At 29.7% G+C, this 14,513-nt stretch overlaps 1 protein-coding gene across 1 annotated transcript; it reads right to left on the reverse strand.

Moving 5' to 3' along the window:
• Positions 1–2,973: 2,973 nt before the first annotated feature.
• On the reverse strand, positions 2,974–11,216 carry LOC135931121 (guanylate cyclase 32E-like). Its single transcript, XM_065468011.1, has 8 exons — positions 11,139–11,216; positions 9,968–11,040; positions 9,641–9,764; positions 8,782–8,850; positions 6,745–6,922; positions 5,587–5,685; positions 3,751–3,845; positions 2,974–3,112 (listed from the first exon to the last, which is right to left on the reverse strand). Exons 1-8 carry the CDS (start codon positions 11,214–11,216, stop codon positions 3,074–3,076), a joined length of 1,755 nt encoding a protein of 584 aa, XP_065324083.1. The 3' UTR covers positions 2,974–3,073.
• Between the last annotated feature and the right edge of the window lie 3,297 nt (positions 11,217–14,513).

Here is a 14,513-nt window from a genome sequence, read left to right on the forward strand (position 1 = left end):
ATAATCTAAATTTTCATATATACATAATATATGTATGTGTGTTTGTGTGTAGAAGGAAGGTTCAACTTGAAGGAGATCTTTTAATTGAATGAAATGCATTCAAAATTAAACAATTATCTAAAGTAGTAAGGAGTAAGATTAAAGATTAAAGAGATATGGGGTTAAGGTCGGTATCATCACTATCCTTTAAATTACATTTAATTTTTAGATTTTCAAAATGATCCTTTTTTTTAGCTAACATTTTCAAAATGATCCTTTTTAGGGGCTCAATTAATTTTTCAAGGGGCTTGAGCCTCATTATTACCCTCCCCCCCCCTCTAGTGATGCTACTGGTTTTTGATAAAATTATATCATTTTTTTCATAAATAAATAGATATATTAAATCAGCTGTTGTAACGGAAGACCATAATCGTATGTGTATTTATATATATATATATATTTAATGTGTCAATAAGTGGCAACCAACAAGGGGGAGAAAGATAATAAGAAAAGTCTATTCAGATAGATACCTTTGAATGTCTTTACTTACCTATCCGATCCCAATCCGTTCGTTTATTATTATTATAAAGAGGTATATTATCTTATAATTATAGAATTTCATATATTATTCGTCTAAAGCTTTTTAGTATATTTCTCTTTATTTGCTTATCTTTTTTTTAAGATAATAAATGAATCTTATCATTCTTTATTCCTGAAATAAGTATTTGAATTTGTTTTTACTTTAAATAATTAGTAAAAAATTAGAAATTTATAAAATACTATACAATTAAATCTAATTATTTCCTAATTTTATTCTATAACCCAAAAAAATTTAAATTTTTTTTTTGTAGTTTCTCTTTTTTTAAATTATTCACTAACAAGAAGGTTTCTTTTAATTAAAAAAAAGGTATTAGTCAGTGTTGTTAAAAGCTATTTTTAAAAGTAGGCGCTATAGTTGTCCACTATCTTACAAAAAAAAGTAGCGACTTATCGCTAACCTAAGAAAGAAAGAAAGAAAGAAAGAAAGAAAGAAAGAAAGAAAGAAAGAAAGAAAGAAAGAAAGAAAGAAAGAAAGAAAGAAAGAAAGAAAGAAAGAAAGAAAGAAAGAAAGAAAGAAAGAAAGAAAGAAAGAAAGAAAGAAAGAAAGAAAGAAAGAAAGAAAGAAAGAAAGAAAGAAAGAAAGAAAGAAAGAAAGAAAGAAAGAAAGAAAGAAAGAAAGAAAGAAAGAAAGAAAGAAAGAAAGAAAGAAAGAAAGAAAGAAAGAACAAAAATGACATTTCTAAAAATTACTTTGTTAGAATGTTAAGGTTCTTGCTTTCTAGATTCATTTTCATGATATATATCGCTAGCTGAATATTATAGTATTCAATATCCACTTCTTTTCCAAAATACATCCCCTCTCCCTTTCATATAAATATATCCTTCATTATTTATATTCTTCCGTATCACCAATAAAAATTAAATTTTAAAGAACAATTTAGTGTTTTTTTAAACGACCCCGATATAGATTGATTGAGATACTAGCCAAAATAATATTATGTAAGCCTCAAGATTTGGCGATTAGAGGTCAAAACTCTTCTGTCATCTATGAACAAAATCTCCTGGGCTTACATAATATAATTTTGGCTAAGATCTTAATCGGGCTCTTTTTAAAAATCAACCTAAAAAGGGGGGTCCTTTAAAAACACTATTGTCAACCCCCTATTTAAACTACAATAAATATTATTTTTTAAAAAGCCCTACCGAAAAATTTATATTGATTGTCCATGTAGTAATATATATACATTAGAAGTAGTTCTAAAGTTCATGGTGAAATTGGCTGAAATTTATAGGGTAAATACTCTACACATGCTAGAATACATTTCCGGTAAATCAGATTTTAAAAATTTTTAAATCGCCCTCGGTAAAGGATTTAAAATCAAGAGATTCCGAATCCCCGTACGACATATGTATAATTTGTAGATAATTAAATTATTATCTCCTAGGAAAAATTTGGTAATTTTTTTTTTTTAAACCAAAACTAACAAAAACCAATTATTTATATTTAACTCTTTAAAATAGTTCTTAATAATTATAATGAGTGTTTTATTATAAATGATTATAATATGCGTGTTATAAAAACGTATATAATATTGTTTGCACGGTATATTTCCTACACCTTGCCTGTTGTCTATTACATTATTATTTGTTATATAATTAGTGAGCTTTTCTGGGGAAAATAAAATTAATCCATATTATGCGCCTACATATACTTGTATCTCATAATCTATCCAGACAATGGATTTAATAACAAAAATAATTGTTTTTTGGTGCGCATAAAAACCAGTAAGATGTATCCTAGTATCTACTTATTAATAAACATAGCTTCGAGTTCGGCTAAATAGCATAGTTGGGTAGCTAAATGTTCGCTAATTTAGCTCGATCTTCCGACGCCTGCCGAAGAAAATCCGTTAATATTAAGACGTCTTAATTTATATTAGTCTCAGCTGATATCTTAGGCTAAATACTTGGATTAGTCCTAAAACAAACCAAGTTGTTTAACCTAGAAATAAACAGAAATAAGTTTTCTAAAATAGGTTAAATCTTATTTTTTTATTATAATTTTTTTATTATATAATATATAATATATATGTTGTAATTTAATTAATTCGAACGAGTATTTTAAATCAAAAATCTAATAGAAAAGTATTTTTTATCTTTAAATATAATTTTTCCTTTTTATAAATTAATTTATTTTTGAACATTTTAATTATCTATTTAAATTTTATCCCTACAAGATTTATTAATTTAATAGCGTAATCTGGTATTTATTATTATATTGAAAGTGTAGAGAGCATCGCGTGTAATTCATATTTTTTTGTGTGCGAAATAAATTTTTTAAGGTGTACAGCATCGAAAAATTATATCGACATTTAAATATTTATATAATATTTTTTTATAAAGAAGAAGAAATAATTAAATATTAAAAAAATTTAAATCAAGCTAAAACAGGCTTAGTGAATCAAGTTACATTTTGAGGACAGATTTCTAATTTGTATATTTACAAAAAAAAATTCAGATAATATTTTCGCCTTTGCCACGAGTTCCTTTTATTTTACTTCGATAACCAATAAGTCTTCATCACACCTTTACCCTAAATAATATTTTATATATATTTTTTTTTTGGGAAAAAAAAATTTTAAATTAATTCGCTTCCAAAGTCGACATTGAAATTTGTGAAATCAATTTTGGGCTCATGATGTATTAATGGGCAAATCTAGTGTTGCCAACCGACCCCGATTTGGGTTGACTTTTTAAAAACGGCCCGATTAAGATTTTTTTCGCCCAGAATAATATTATGCAAGATCAGCTTGGGACCTCTTTTCGCCAAATCTCGAGGTTTGCATAGTATATTATTTTAACTAAAATTTTAATAGAGACGTTTTTAAAAATCGATCAAAATTGTGGTCGTTTAACAACACTTACGAGATTCATGTTTTTTTTTAAACTTTCGAGGCACCCTTTAGAATTACAAAACAAAACCTTTTATCAATTTCATTTGGCTTACATTTTTTCTGAGAAATATAACCCCCCCCCCCCCCATTCCCCTCACTAAAAAATTCGTAATAACGCCATGATAAAACTATTTGACTACTTATATGCTCATAATCTTACCGTTTATTGAAGATTGACTCAAAATTATTTTAAGAAAGTCTTAAAGATGCCCCATAGTTTTTAATCCTAAAAATAAATATTTGTGAGAAAAAAAAATGGTGCGCGCACCCTGCTTACTTTAATATTGATTTCCCCTCTGAGTTCTGTAACAAAGGTGTCCTGGAATTTGTCGAGAGCCATCTTAGTCTGCTCACTGATATGAATCCTTTGAGCTTTTTTTTGTATAAATATGTTTGTTTTAATAACCTTCTTGAAATTAAGTAAACAAAAATCAAACGGGCAAGAAATATTGGTTTGTTATCATAGTGTAAAAAAGCGAATAAAATAAGTTGTCGAAGAAACGGAGGAGTGAAAAATTCATTATTAATTTAGGGTAGATTTGATTGGTCTAGATAAATTAAACATTCACATAACCAGGTTCGAATCTTTAGAAAAAAATGTCCGACTTGGTCATGTCTGTATAAATAATTTACGGAATTCTGGGCTGGTTCCATACAGTTAAAAAGATTTGTAAGTGGAAAAAACGAGAATGGAGTTGAATTAGATAAAAAACGAGAAAGGGAGGTGAATATTTTAGAAGTCGCTCACGCCTATGATTTATGGTGACCAGACCAATAACTCTTCTTATTTATTTATTTTATCAAGAAGGATTCCCTTATAATATTTAGGAGTGATAGTAAAATGCCATCTCATATTTTGAAAAGCTTTTAAATGAAGAGAATGATAAAGATGAAGTTAAAAAAATATAAAGATATTTATTATTTCGATGAGGGAGATAATAAAAAAGTGAGAGAAAAAACTATGCAGAACACCTATCTGTTGTAGTGGTGATATTTATATAATCACGATATGGGTGATCAAGTCAATGAGAAGAAGAATTGAATTTTCTTTGTTAAATGATTATCTAAATAATAACAAAGTAGTATAAGCATATGTCTGGAGCATGATTTCAATCTTATGAACAATAAAAAGGCCTTAAGGAAATGATGGAGAAATAAGATAGCTGAGATGGATTCTAGGCAATTCAAGAAGAATCATATAAAAGTCGCGGGAATAGTAGATATACAAATAAACTAGATAGACTTTTACGATGGTTTTTTAAAAAGGAATTGATAGCAGAAAAATAATTGAAGATATTAATTAAAAAATTTGAGGAAATTAAAAGTGGGCTTAGAAGATAACGTTAAATAGATATCAATAAAGAAGAGTATATTTGCATTTTGGAAGGAATTCTGACTTTCTTAAAATGAATGGAGAGAAGAATTATGATTAAAAATCATCTAAGTGAAGAATAGAATTGGGGAAATTTTATAACTTTAAAAAAAATAATTAGCCTATAAATAAGAATTAAGTTTAGCCATAAAATAAGATCAAAGATCTTATAAATTATCTTTAAAATATATCTTAAATTTTTTTTAAAAAATATATCGCTATAGTTTATGCGTATAACTTAAAAATGTATAAAAATTAAATTTTTAACGCTCTTAAAAAGTATTCTGTGATCTAATTTGAAATAATTGACATTCAATAGTATATTTTTTTTTCTTCTTTTATTTTTGTTAGTCAGAAAGAAAGCAAAAAAGAAAGAAAGACATTAAATGAAATTATGAATAGAACTATTTTGAAAAATGTAACAAATTATAGAGAAATAAAAATAAATTTGATTAACACTATTCATTTTATATTATTACCCTGTCATAGTTTAATAAAATTGACCAACTAATTTTGTTCCTGGATTTAGAAATTAATGTTCTCAAATGTACGTATCCAAGATACATTATTGAAATTAGAAAAACAATTTGCATCAGATAACATCGTTTCACAAAGTTAGTGAGAGAATTCATGGGTAATTTCATTAAGCCAAGACGGGGTATAAATAAGGAATCTACGACTTATAAATTATATATATACTGGTATAAATCCCTAATTAAATATTGCCATAATTATTATTACGTTCTCCGTTAGACTCCATTCTAGATGCAGTGTTTACGGTGTCTCCGAATAAACAATAACGGGGCATTTTGACGCCTACTACTCCCGCCGCGCAGGGACCTTTTTTTCGAAAGAGAATTTTATAAAGAATATCTAGGAGGGAAATTCAATATAGTTTAAATAAACTAAATAGATGAGATGTTATATTTATTTTTAAGAGACCTTCATATAGACACCTGATTTCAGATATAATAATTAATCAACAAATAACAAACCTTTGCGAGGGTGATTTATCCATATGGAAGATATTATTATATTGCAGTATATTCCCAAAATATAATTTTCGTTTTTTACACGATTTCTTCCACAATGAACTTAATTGGTTCACTTTTTCTGGCCAATTATATTAAAGAATCAAAAGCTTTAATATTCAAATAAGGATTTTTCAAGCTACACATAATGGTTACCTTGAATCCTGTGTTAAAATATGGGCTAATGGTTTTTCGCAATGTAAGATACGAGTCATTAAATATTGGGTATTTGATAAATGTTAAACTTCCTAATCTGGTGGCATTAAGAAGCAAGAGGGAAAGTAGATAAAATTAATGGATAGGAGATAGTAAAAATTTAATATTGAGAAATGATAAAAATGGCTTCAAAAAATATAATTATTTTGTGACACCTACTGTGCTGTGATGCAATTATCAATGATTTATAATAAAGAAGAATAATTTTAAAAAATTTTAATGTCATTTTCAAAAGAAATTTGACTAATAATTAACTCCATTTTTATACTAATCAGATTTTCATTATGGATTTTTAAATATTATATTTTGTCATTTTATGACTTATCCGGCATTTTCAAAATTTTATTAATTTAAATACTCTTGTTCTATTTTTTAAAAATTGTTTTAAAAGGAAATTATAATTTTTGAAATATCAGCCAATACCCCACACCATTCTAAATTAAAAGATGGGCTATATAGTGGAAGTAGGTGCAGCCTATAATTAAATAAGATTGACTTTAAAAAAAATATACTATCGTTTAGGCACAAATCATATTTAGAAAAATATTTTTACAAAAAATTTGTTATAATATCAATTATTAACGAAATACAGAATGGGTTAAAACTTTCGTACCCCAAAATAGATACATTTAAATTAATTTTAAATGTTCACCTGTGTGTATCCCAATCCTTATTTTTAGATTTTCTTGGGGTTTATGCTTTATCTTGAATGTTGACATGGCCCGCATGATTTTCAAAGATAATTTGGCGATCTCATATGCATGCTTATTCTCGGTATTCTTCTTTGTCAAGCCGCCAGCAACCATGTAAGAATCTCCTATAGTTTCAACCTGTACAAGGAATTAATACGATTTTTCAAAAATGAAATAAAAGATTACTATTATTTTATATCTCTTAATTATGGATTTCCTTCACTTATTCCTTAAATCTATTTAAAGAGACCATAAAGCGAAGATGTATATTATAAATTATCCGATGTAGGGGTCCCGACATAAAAACTTGAAGGCGTGAAAACGTTATTAAACGAGAATGTCATTATTATATTGTAAAAAAAAATCTATTTTAAATTATGCCTATCATATTTCTCAGAAATCCCTTTCCTGTAAAAAATGACAAAAAATAAAGATATCTATAAGTTCCCTACACGATCCGATTCAAAGACCGTCCAAAATAACGGTTACATGATTATTCTCAATTTGGGCTTATGTTATTGTGAAATAATATCTTATATACAATGATAAATAATTATTATCAGCTTGGAATTGAACCAGCGAAACTTAATGAAATATTTATATATCTAGTTGTGCAAAATCCTCCATTTAAACCGATTTTAACGGTTAACTCAGTATTTTATCAAGAAAAATATTACGCTAGCCAGAAGATTTTGCTTCATAGATGCCACAAGGGTTTGGATATCTATTAGTGAAATCCCTAGGCTTAGGTAGTATTTGTCTAGATAAAATATTGATTTTGCCATTAGATTTTATATCACTATATATATATATTTATATATTCTACTTTTTAGCCAAGAATTTATACACATAACTTGTTTCGTTTTAATAGAAAGAGGATTTTTCTATATACCCTGCTTTGGGAATGATATTTCATAGGCTGAGGATTGTATCCATTTTTTTCAATTTTTCAGGGGAGAGTTTTTAAAAATTTGCCTGCTCTATTTACAGCATGTATGAATAGAAAAATATTCATTCTATTCTTATCTGATTGATAATGCTTAGAATAATGCTTAAGTAACTTATCATAGCTTGTCCTAAAATAATATTCTCAGAAAAACTATTGAAAAAAGATCTCAGAAAGAAAGAAAGTTAATATAGAAAATAAAAATATTCCATACCCAGCATTGAAAAAAGTAGCTTTTTTAAATGTATAAAGGAATATTTACGTTTTAAATGGACAAATAATTCTAGATATTTTTTCACATTTTTATTGTTGTTATAGAAGGAGTTAGAAGAACTGATTTAAAAAAAATTTGATAAAAAGTGGACATAGACTATTATAAGAATCAACCGAATATTTGTTCATGTCGTTGAATACTAAAAATAGTGTATTTTCAAAATAAAGGTATGGATTTTATGAGAGAGATGAATTATAACTCCACTAAAAGTGAAATAACAAAATTTAGAATAATTTATATATGCTAAACGCTATCGCGGTCAATATATAGAGATTTATTAAGATAATAAAGACTGTAGATAAAAGATGGGTGGCAGATAAAACTGGATCTGAACCTTCAATAGTTATAGATAGAAGTCAAACTGAATAGAAGATTAATTTTAAATTCTAAAACGTTTTTTAATATTTAATTTGTTTCTGTTTTTATGTGTTATTGCGCAGACTCTTGTAAGAGATGGACAAGAATGGGATGTCTTTTACTAAGCATTCTTAAAAAGGATTTCGGTCAAAAAATTTTATTCAAACCCTTCTCCCATTTTAAGTCTCAAGGGGGATCTAAGGAAAAGGCCAAATTTCCAGGAGTTAATTTATAAATGGTATATTTCTTAAATCTTGCTCTTAACTAATCAAAATCAAGATATATGCTATTAGTGATATGTTTTTTGTTCTTGACTGTAAATATAATATATATACAGAGTAAGGACATAACTAGGAAAGTTATTTTGCCAAATTAAACCAATGCATAGTGAAATTTCATATTTTATTTTACAAATTTTACTTTATACACATCGTATTCTTCTATAATCTCGTCGAAACAGGTGTACAAATCGTTCAAAAAATCTACTATCTATTTTATTTATTTTATAATTAAACATAGGTAAGTCATTTATTAGTCTTAGAAAAAAAATCTATATATATATATATATATATATGGAATGGATTCAAAATATTTATATTATAATATATCGAATTATGGGAAGGATGTTTAGTATTAAACTTAAAATTGATCTTTGTTTAACTCACAAAAATCGCCGTAACAACATTCTATTATCTATTAAATAATCCCATAGCCTGTCAGATCTCTAAGCGTATTAATCGAAACGATTAAATTTAATTAAAACCATTTTGCAATGTATCTTAACCCTAATAAAACCCATATCCCTCTAACATGATAATAATACTGTTCCTTATTACATCAGATACTTGTTTATTTTATCCAATTAAAAAAAAAATCATCGTTGAACATTCATTGAGTTGTGTCTACATCTCTTATTACTCTTAGAGTTCCCCGTTTTTATAAATTTTAACAAGTGGTTATTCTTAGAGATCTCCTAGGTTCTGGTGGTGATCGGGTTATATAAATTTATACCTTCTTTTTAAAAATGACTTTTCAATTTGCTTTTTAAATAGCCTATTCTGATTTCAATGTATCGGAAACTCGTGTATACCACGCACCGCAGGGAGTTTACCCGGCAGATTTTATAGTATATGCCCTATGTGTTTTAAAGTTTTAAAAAATAATACTATTTAGGTTTATTGTATTTGAACTTAGACAATTTCTGCAACTATAAAACAGTGGTATCATCTATAAACCTTTTTTCTAGAGTTAATATAGAAATCCATTATTGTATATTTACTTCTATCGGTGTGCTAACGGAAGATAAACTGGTGAATCCAACCACGTCACTAAAATATATGGTCACCTGTTTATATTGTTCGGGTACAAACGTTTGACCCTTTTTTAAAATCTCTGCCACTGATCTGTTTCATTTTTTTTAAATAAAATATATTAGTTACCATAAGAACAAGAGTATTTACATTATCCTTTTCCTAACTTATGTTTTTGAATATTTCCACTTTTTTCGTTCTTTCCTTACTGTATAAATTTAACAATTTTTTTAAGAAAAATGTAGGGTTGAGAGAGTCAGACAGTGTCAAACATAATATATTACACAAGCAGTTACTTAGGCAAAACTTGGTAGAGTATTTTTTCGGATCGCTTTTTTTCTTCCAGATAATCCTCCGTTCTCTCTTCAACCATGACCTCCAAACTGTTGGCGTATTTTTCCATCCTGCTTAGCAGGACCTCCATGACATTGTCGAAACTTGATAATTTAGAGTTATTGCTACTAACATTGTTATTTTGTTTAGCGTCGTTTCTCATTATGGACTTGAAAAGTGACTTTATACAAGGGAAAGTAGGCCTAGATTTGGAATTTTGGGCCCAACAGGCAATCATAAGTTCCTTAAGTTGCCTTAAAATTACGGCATTAGGGAGATCGCTATTTTTGATCTCGGCATCTACCATAGTCACATCGGGTCTTAGGATGGGCCCTGCGCTTTGTTTAATTTTTTTTAATAAATGGAAGATCCGATCAGCGCAAGACATCAGCTTATTAACATCATAACTCTGGGGAGTTTTAAAGGACTTTTTCCTTTTGAAAGTGGCCAAAAAATTTTCAGCACCGCCAGATTCCAACCTGTGGTTAGCAGGGCCCTTAAGTTGTTTATCATTTATGGCGGTGACAATTGTCGGTGACTCTATGTTGTAGGGCCATCGACATTTCGCTAATATTTGGTATAATATGATCCCGAAACTATAAACATCGCATCTTTGGAGAACCTCGAACTGTTCAGTTTTTGCCACTATTCCAATTTCCTCCTCCTTTAAGATTTCTGGAGCTTTCCATAAACCGTGAACAAGATGCCTCGCCAATAGGTTTAACAAGTCGGTCTTCCTATCCGAGATAAATGGGGGCACGATAGCTGTATCCTTTTCATTTCTCATCGATGAATTTTTGAGAGAAAGGTTAAATTCCTTCTTCTGATTAGAATTATCATAATCACGAGATATATGACAAAAATTGTTCTTATTTTCGATTTCTTTATCATTCGGATCAAAGTATTCGCAACATTGATAAGTAGGATAAAACCCAAAATCACTGATTTTTACGGTGAACCTCGAATCTAAGAAAATTTTTGAAGATCTTAATCTTCCGTGGAATTTAACGTCAGTCGCATGTAAATATGACATTCCCTGTAGCCAAATTTTAATATAATATAAATTTATAATTAAATATAATTGTATATGAGCAAATGGGGTGGTCTAGTGGGTTATGATGTAGGCTTGGAAACAGAAGGTCCCAGGTTCAATCCTGGTAAGGAACATAAAAATTTTTCTGTTTTTCTTCGACGACTGATGTGCAAAGACATATGATAAGATAAATTTCGGAGCTTAGAGATGACATCCCGGTCACACCGACAGGCTTGGACAGTGGGGTGCTAAGGATACTTGTCCAATAGACAAAAATGAAGGTAACAAATGAAAGTATGTATATGAAAGCTAAGGCGTTCCTTCCAAGCGAAGCGCAGGGTGCAGACCTCCATCCTGCGAAAAGTAATATAAAGGTCAAAGCAAAAAAGACGAGGTTAGCAAGTTTGAATATTGGTACACTTAAAGGTAAGACGAGAGAATTGGCATCAATGTTGAACAAGAAAAAAGTTGATATAGCGTGCTACAAGAGACTAAATGGAAAGTACAGAAGACTTTAATGTTGGAGATGAGTATAAATTGTACAATAACGGAATTCTTAGCAATAAAAACGGTGTCGACATTATCCTCAGTCAAGATCTAACCTCCTCAGTGGTAGAAGTTAATAGGATCTTGATAGACTAATGAAGATAAAACTCCGCATTGGTCAATCAATACTACACATCCTTTCAGTATAGGCTCCTCGAACGGGTTGCAAGGAAGAAGAGAAAGATGACTTTAGAGCTATCCTTGATGAAGCTGTAATGGAAATACCTAAGGATGACCTAGTCATAATAGGTGGTGACTTAATGCGCATGTGGGAAAAGCTAGAGTCAGCTACAGAAAGCATCATGGTGGTTTTGGATATGGAGAAAGAAATGCTGATGGAGAGCATGTACTGAAATTTGCGCAAGCCTTCGACCTTGCCTTAACCAACACCTAATATAAGAAAAAGAACAGTTATTTAATAACATATGAAATTGGTGCAAGGAAAACCCAGATAGATTACATCCTTTTCTCTCACAGAAGATTAAAAGATGTAATAGACTGCAAAGTCATCCCAGGAGAAGATAATTTACACATCACAAAGAAATTCACTCAAAACAAGATAAAGTTTGAACATGCATTAAATGGGGTAGATTAAAATCAATGACAGATGTCTTATCAATGCAAACATTGAAACAATAGATTCCTCACAAGTCAGTGAAAATATGTGGACAGACCTTTCATCCAGATTAATAGACACTGCCAAATCGACACTAGGCTTGACAAGGGGAGGCAACAAATCATACAAAGGACAATGTTGTGGAATGAAGATGTACTAACCACTATAAAGGCGAAAAAAGCCTTATATAAAATATGGTACAAATCCAAAACCCCAGATGACAAGACAAATTACAAAAAATCAAAGAGAATAGCTACAAAGGCGGTGGCTAGGGCCAAAGCTATGGCATACGATGACATGTATGAAGAACTACATATCAAAGAAGGGCAAAATAAAATATACAGATTAGCCAAGCAGCAAAAAAAGAATTCTAGGGATATAAGAAGCTCCGAAAGTAATCAAAAATAAAGATGGGAAATTGATAATAAAGGAAAAAGAAATAATGAATAGATGGAAAGAAAATTTTCACGAGCTTCACAACTTTAATCCCCACATATTACATCTAGACGAACACTCCCCATTCAAAACCTTGTACAACCTATAACAGAACAAGAAATAATCACATGCCCTAAGCATATGAAAAACAACAAAGCTAGGGGTCCAGACGATATTCCAATAGAAAGCCTTAAAGCACTAGGAGATGATGGAATACATCTCCTCACAAATCTGTACAATAAAATACTTGGAAATGAAGAGGTTCCCCAAAAATGGGAGGCAGAGCTATCTTCAAAAATAAAGGGGATCCACACAATTGTCACAATTACAGGGGCATAAAACTAATGTCACACTGTTTTAAACTCTACGAAAAAATAATAGAAAAAAGGTTAAGAGACATAATCAAAATAGGAGAGACTCAGTTTGGCTTTATGCCTGGAAGATCAACAACTGATGCTATCCACGCAATTAGGCAAATGAGTGACAGGGAAAAGAACAAAAAGCTACACATGGTCTTTCTCGATCTAGAAAAGGCCTTCGATAGAATCCCAAGAAAACTTATCTGGTGGGCGCTACGCCACAAAAAGGTTCCCGAAGAATAATACAGGATATGTATATGGGCCACACAACAATGGTCCGTAGCACAACTGGTACTTCAATAGGCTTCACAATAGCCGAGGGAGTTCATCAAGGGTCGGCTCTCAACCGAATCCTCTTCATAACAGTAATAGATGTATTAGCACAGTCTATACCAACAGTCCCGTGGAATATGATATTTGCAGATGATATTGTGATACTTGCCGAATCCAAGGATAAAATGAAAGAAGGATTAATGAGCTTTAAATATCCTTGAAAAGCATGGACTAAAAGTAATTAGAGAAAAGAAGAAGTATATAGTGATAGGAGGAGATGAAACAGAGAGCATCGATGTAAATTAATAACAGATATCGGCAATTGAAAGCTGCAAGTATTTGGGCTCCACTATACAAACAAACGGCACAATAGAGAAAGAGATATAGAGTAAAATTAATCAAGGGTGGTTAAAGTGGAGATCTTTATCTGAAGTGCTCTTTGACAAAAGAATCCCACACACATTGAATGGAAAAATTTACAGATTCATAGTACAACCAACTATTCTATATAGTTCGGAAACATGGCTAACCAAAGAAACAGACGAGAGAAGTCTACAAACTATGGAGATGAGAATTCCGAGGATGATTGCTAGGGTAACAAGAAGGATAAGGTGCGAAGTACAAAAATACTAGGAAGTTTATAGGTAGTTCCCATTAAGACTAAGATAATGGTAAACAGACTTAGGTGGTATAGGCATACAATGGAACTACATAGGAAATAAGGTTAAGAGTTTGGAAGTGATGGGTAAACGTAAAAGAGGAAGGCCAAAACTTCAATGAGGCCATAAAGTTAGAGCCAATATGAAGAAGTATAAATTAGATAAAAGAGATAGTATGAATAACATAAGGTGGAAAGAGATATTGAAGGAACTTAACTTACCACCAAAAAAGGTAAAAGCTAAAGAGGAAAAAAAATAATAAATTAATAATTGTATATAAGATAGCAACTCATAAATAACTAGTTACCCATGGAATAATATATATTTTCATTTTAAAAAAAATGGCGTAAATGTAAGTGTATTTGACAAATATATTTTGATGATAAAATTTTAAATTAATGTATATCGTCGCATGAGAATTAAATTATTCTATATCCACTTTTTGTAAATTTTTATAATTATACCATTCTATCTACATTTAAAAAAAGAAAATTGAAATATTTATAAAATAACTCAATTAAATCCCATACTAAATTAACATCCCAATTTAAAAAAAATAAAAAAAATAAATTTTTCGAGTATCCTTAT

This window comes from Gordionus sp. m RMFG-2023, chromosome 1, assembly GCF_954871325.1.
Source record: "Gordionus sp. m RMFG-2023 chromosome 1, tfGorSpeb1-WG-v2, whole genome shotgun sequence".
In the NCBI taxonomy this organism is placed as follows: domain Eukaryota; kingdom Metazoa; phylum Nematomorpha; class Gordioida; order Chordodea; family Parachordodidae; genus Gordionus; species Gordionus sp. m RMFG-2023.

Coding starts and splice junctions, on each gene's coding strand:
- LOC135931121 (XM_065468011.1), bottom strand. CDS start 11,216: ATGTCTTTGCACATCAGTCGTCGAAGAAAAACAGAAAAATTTTTATGT. Junction 11,041..11,138: donor GATTGAACCTGGGACCTTCT/GTTTCCAAGCCT, acceptor ATTTGGCTACAG/GGAATGTCATATTTACATGC. Junction 5,686..6,744: donor AAGGATTGGGATACACACAG/GTGAACATTTAA, acceptor TTCGAAAAAAAG/GTCCCTGCGCGGCGGGAGTA.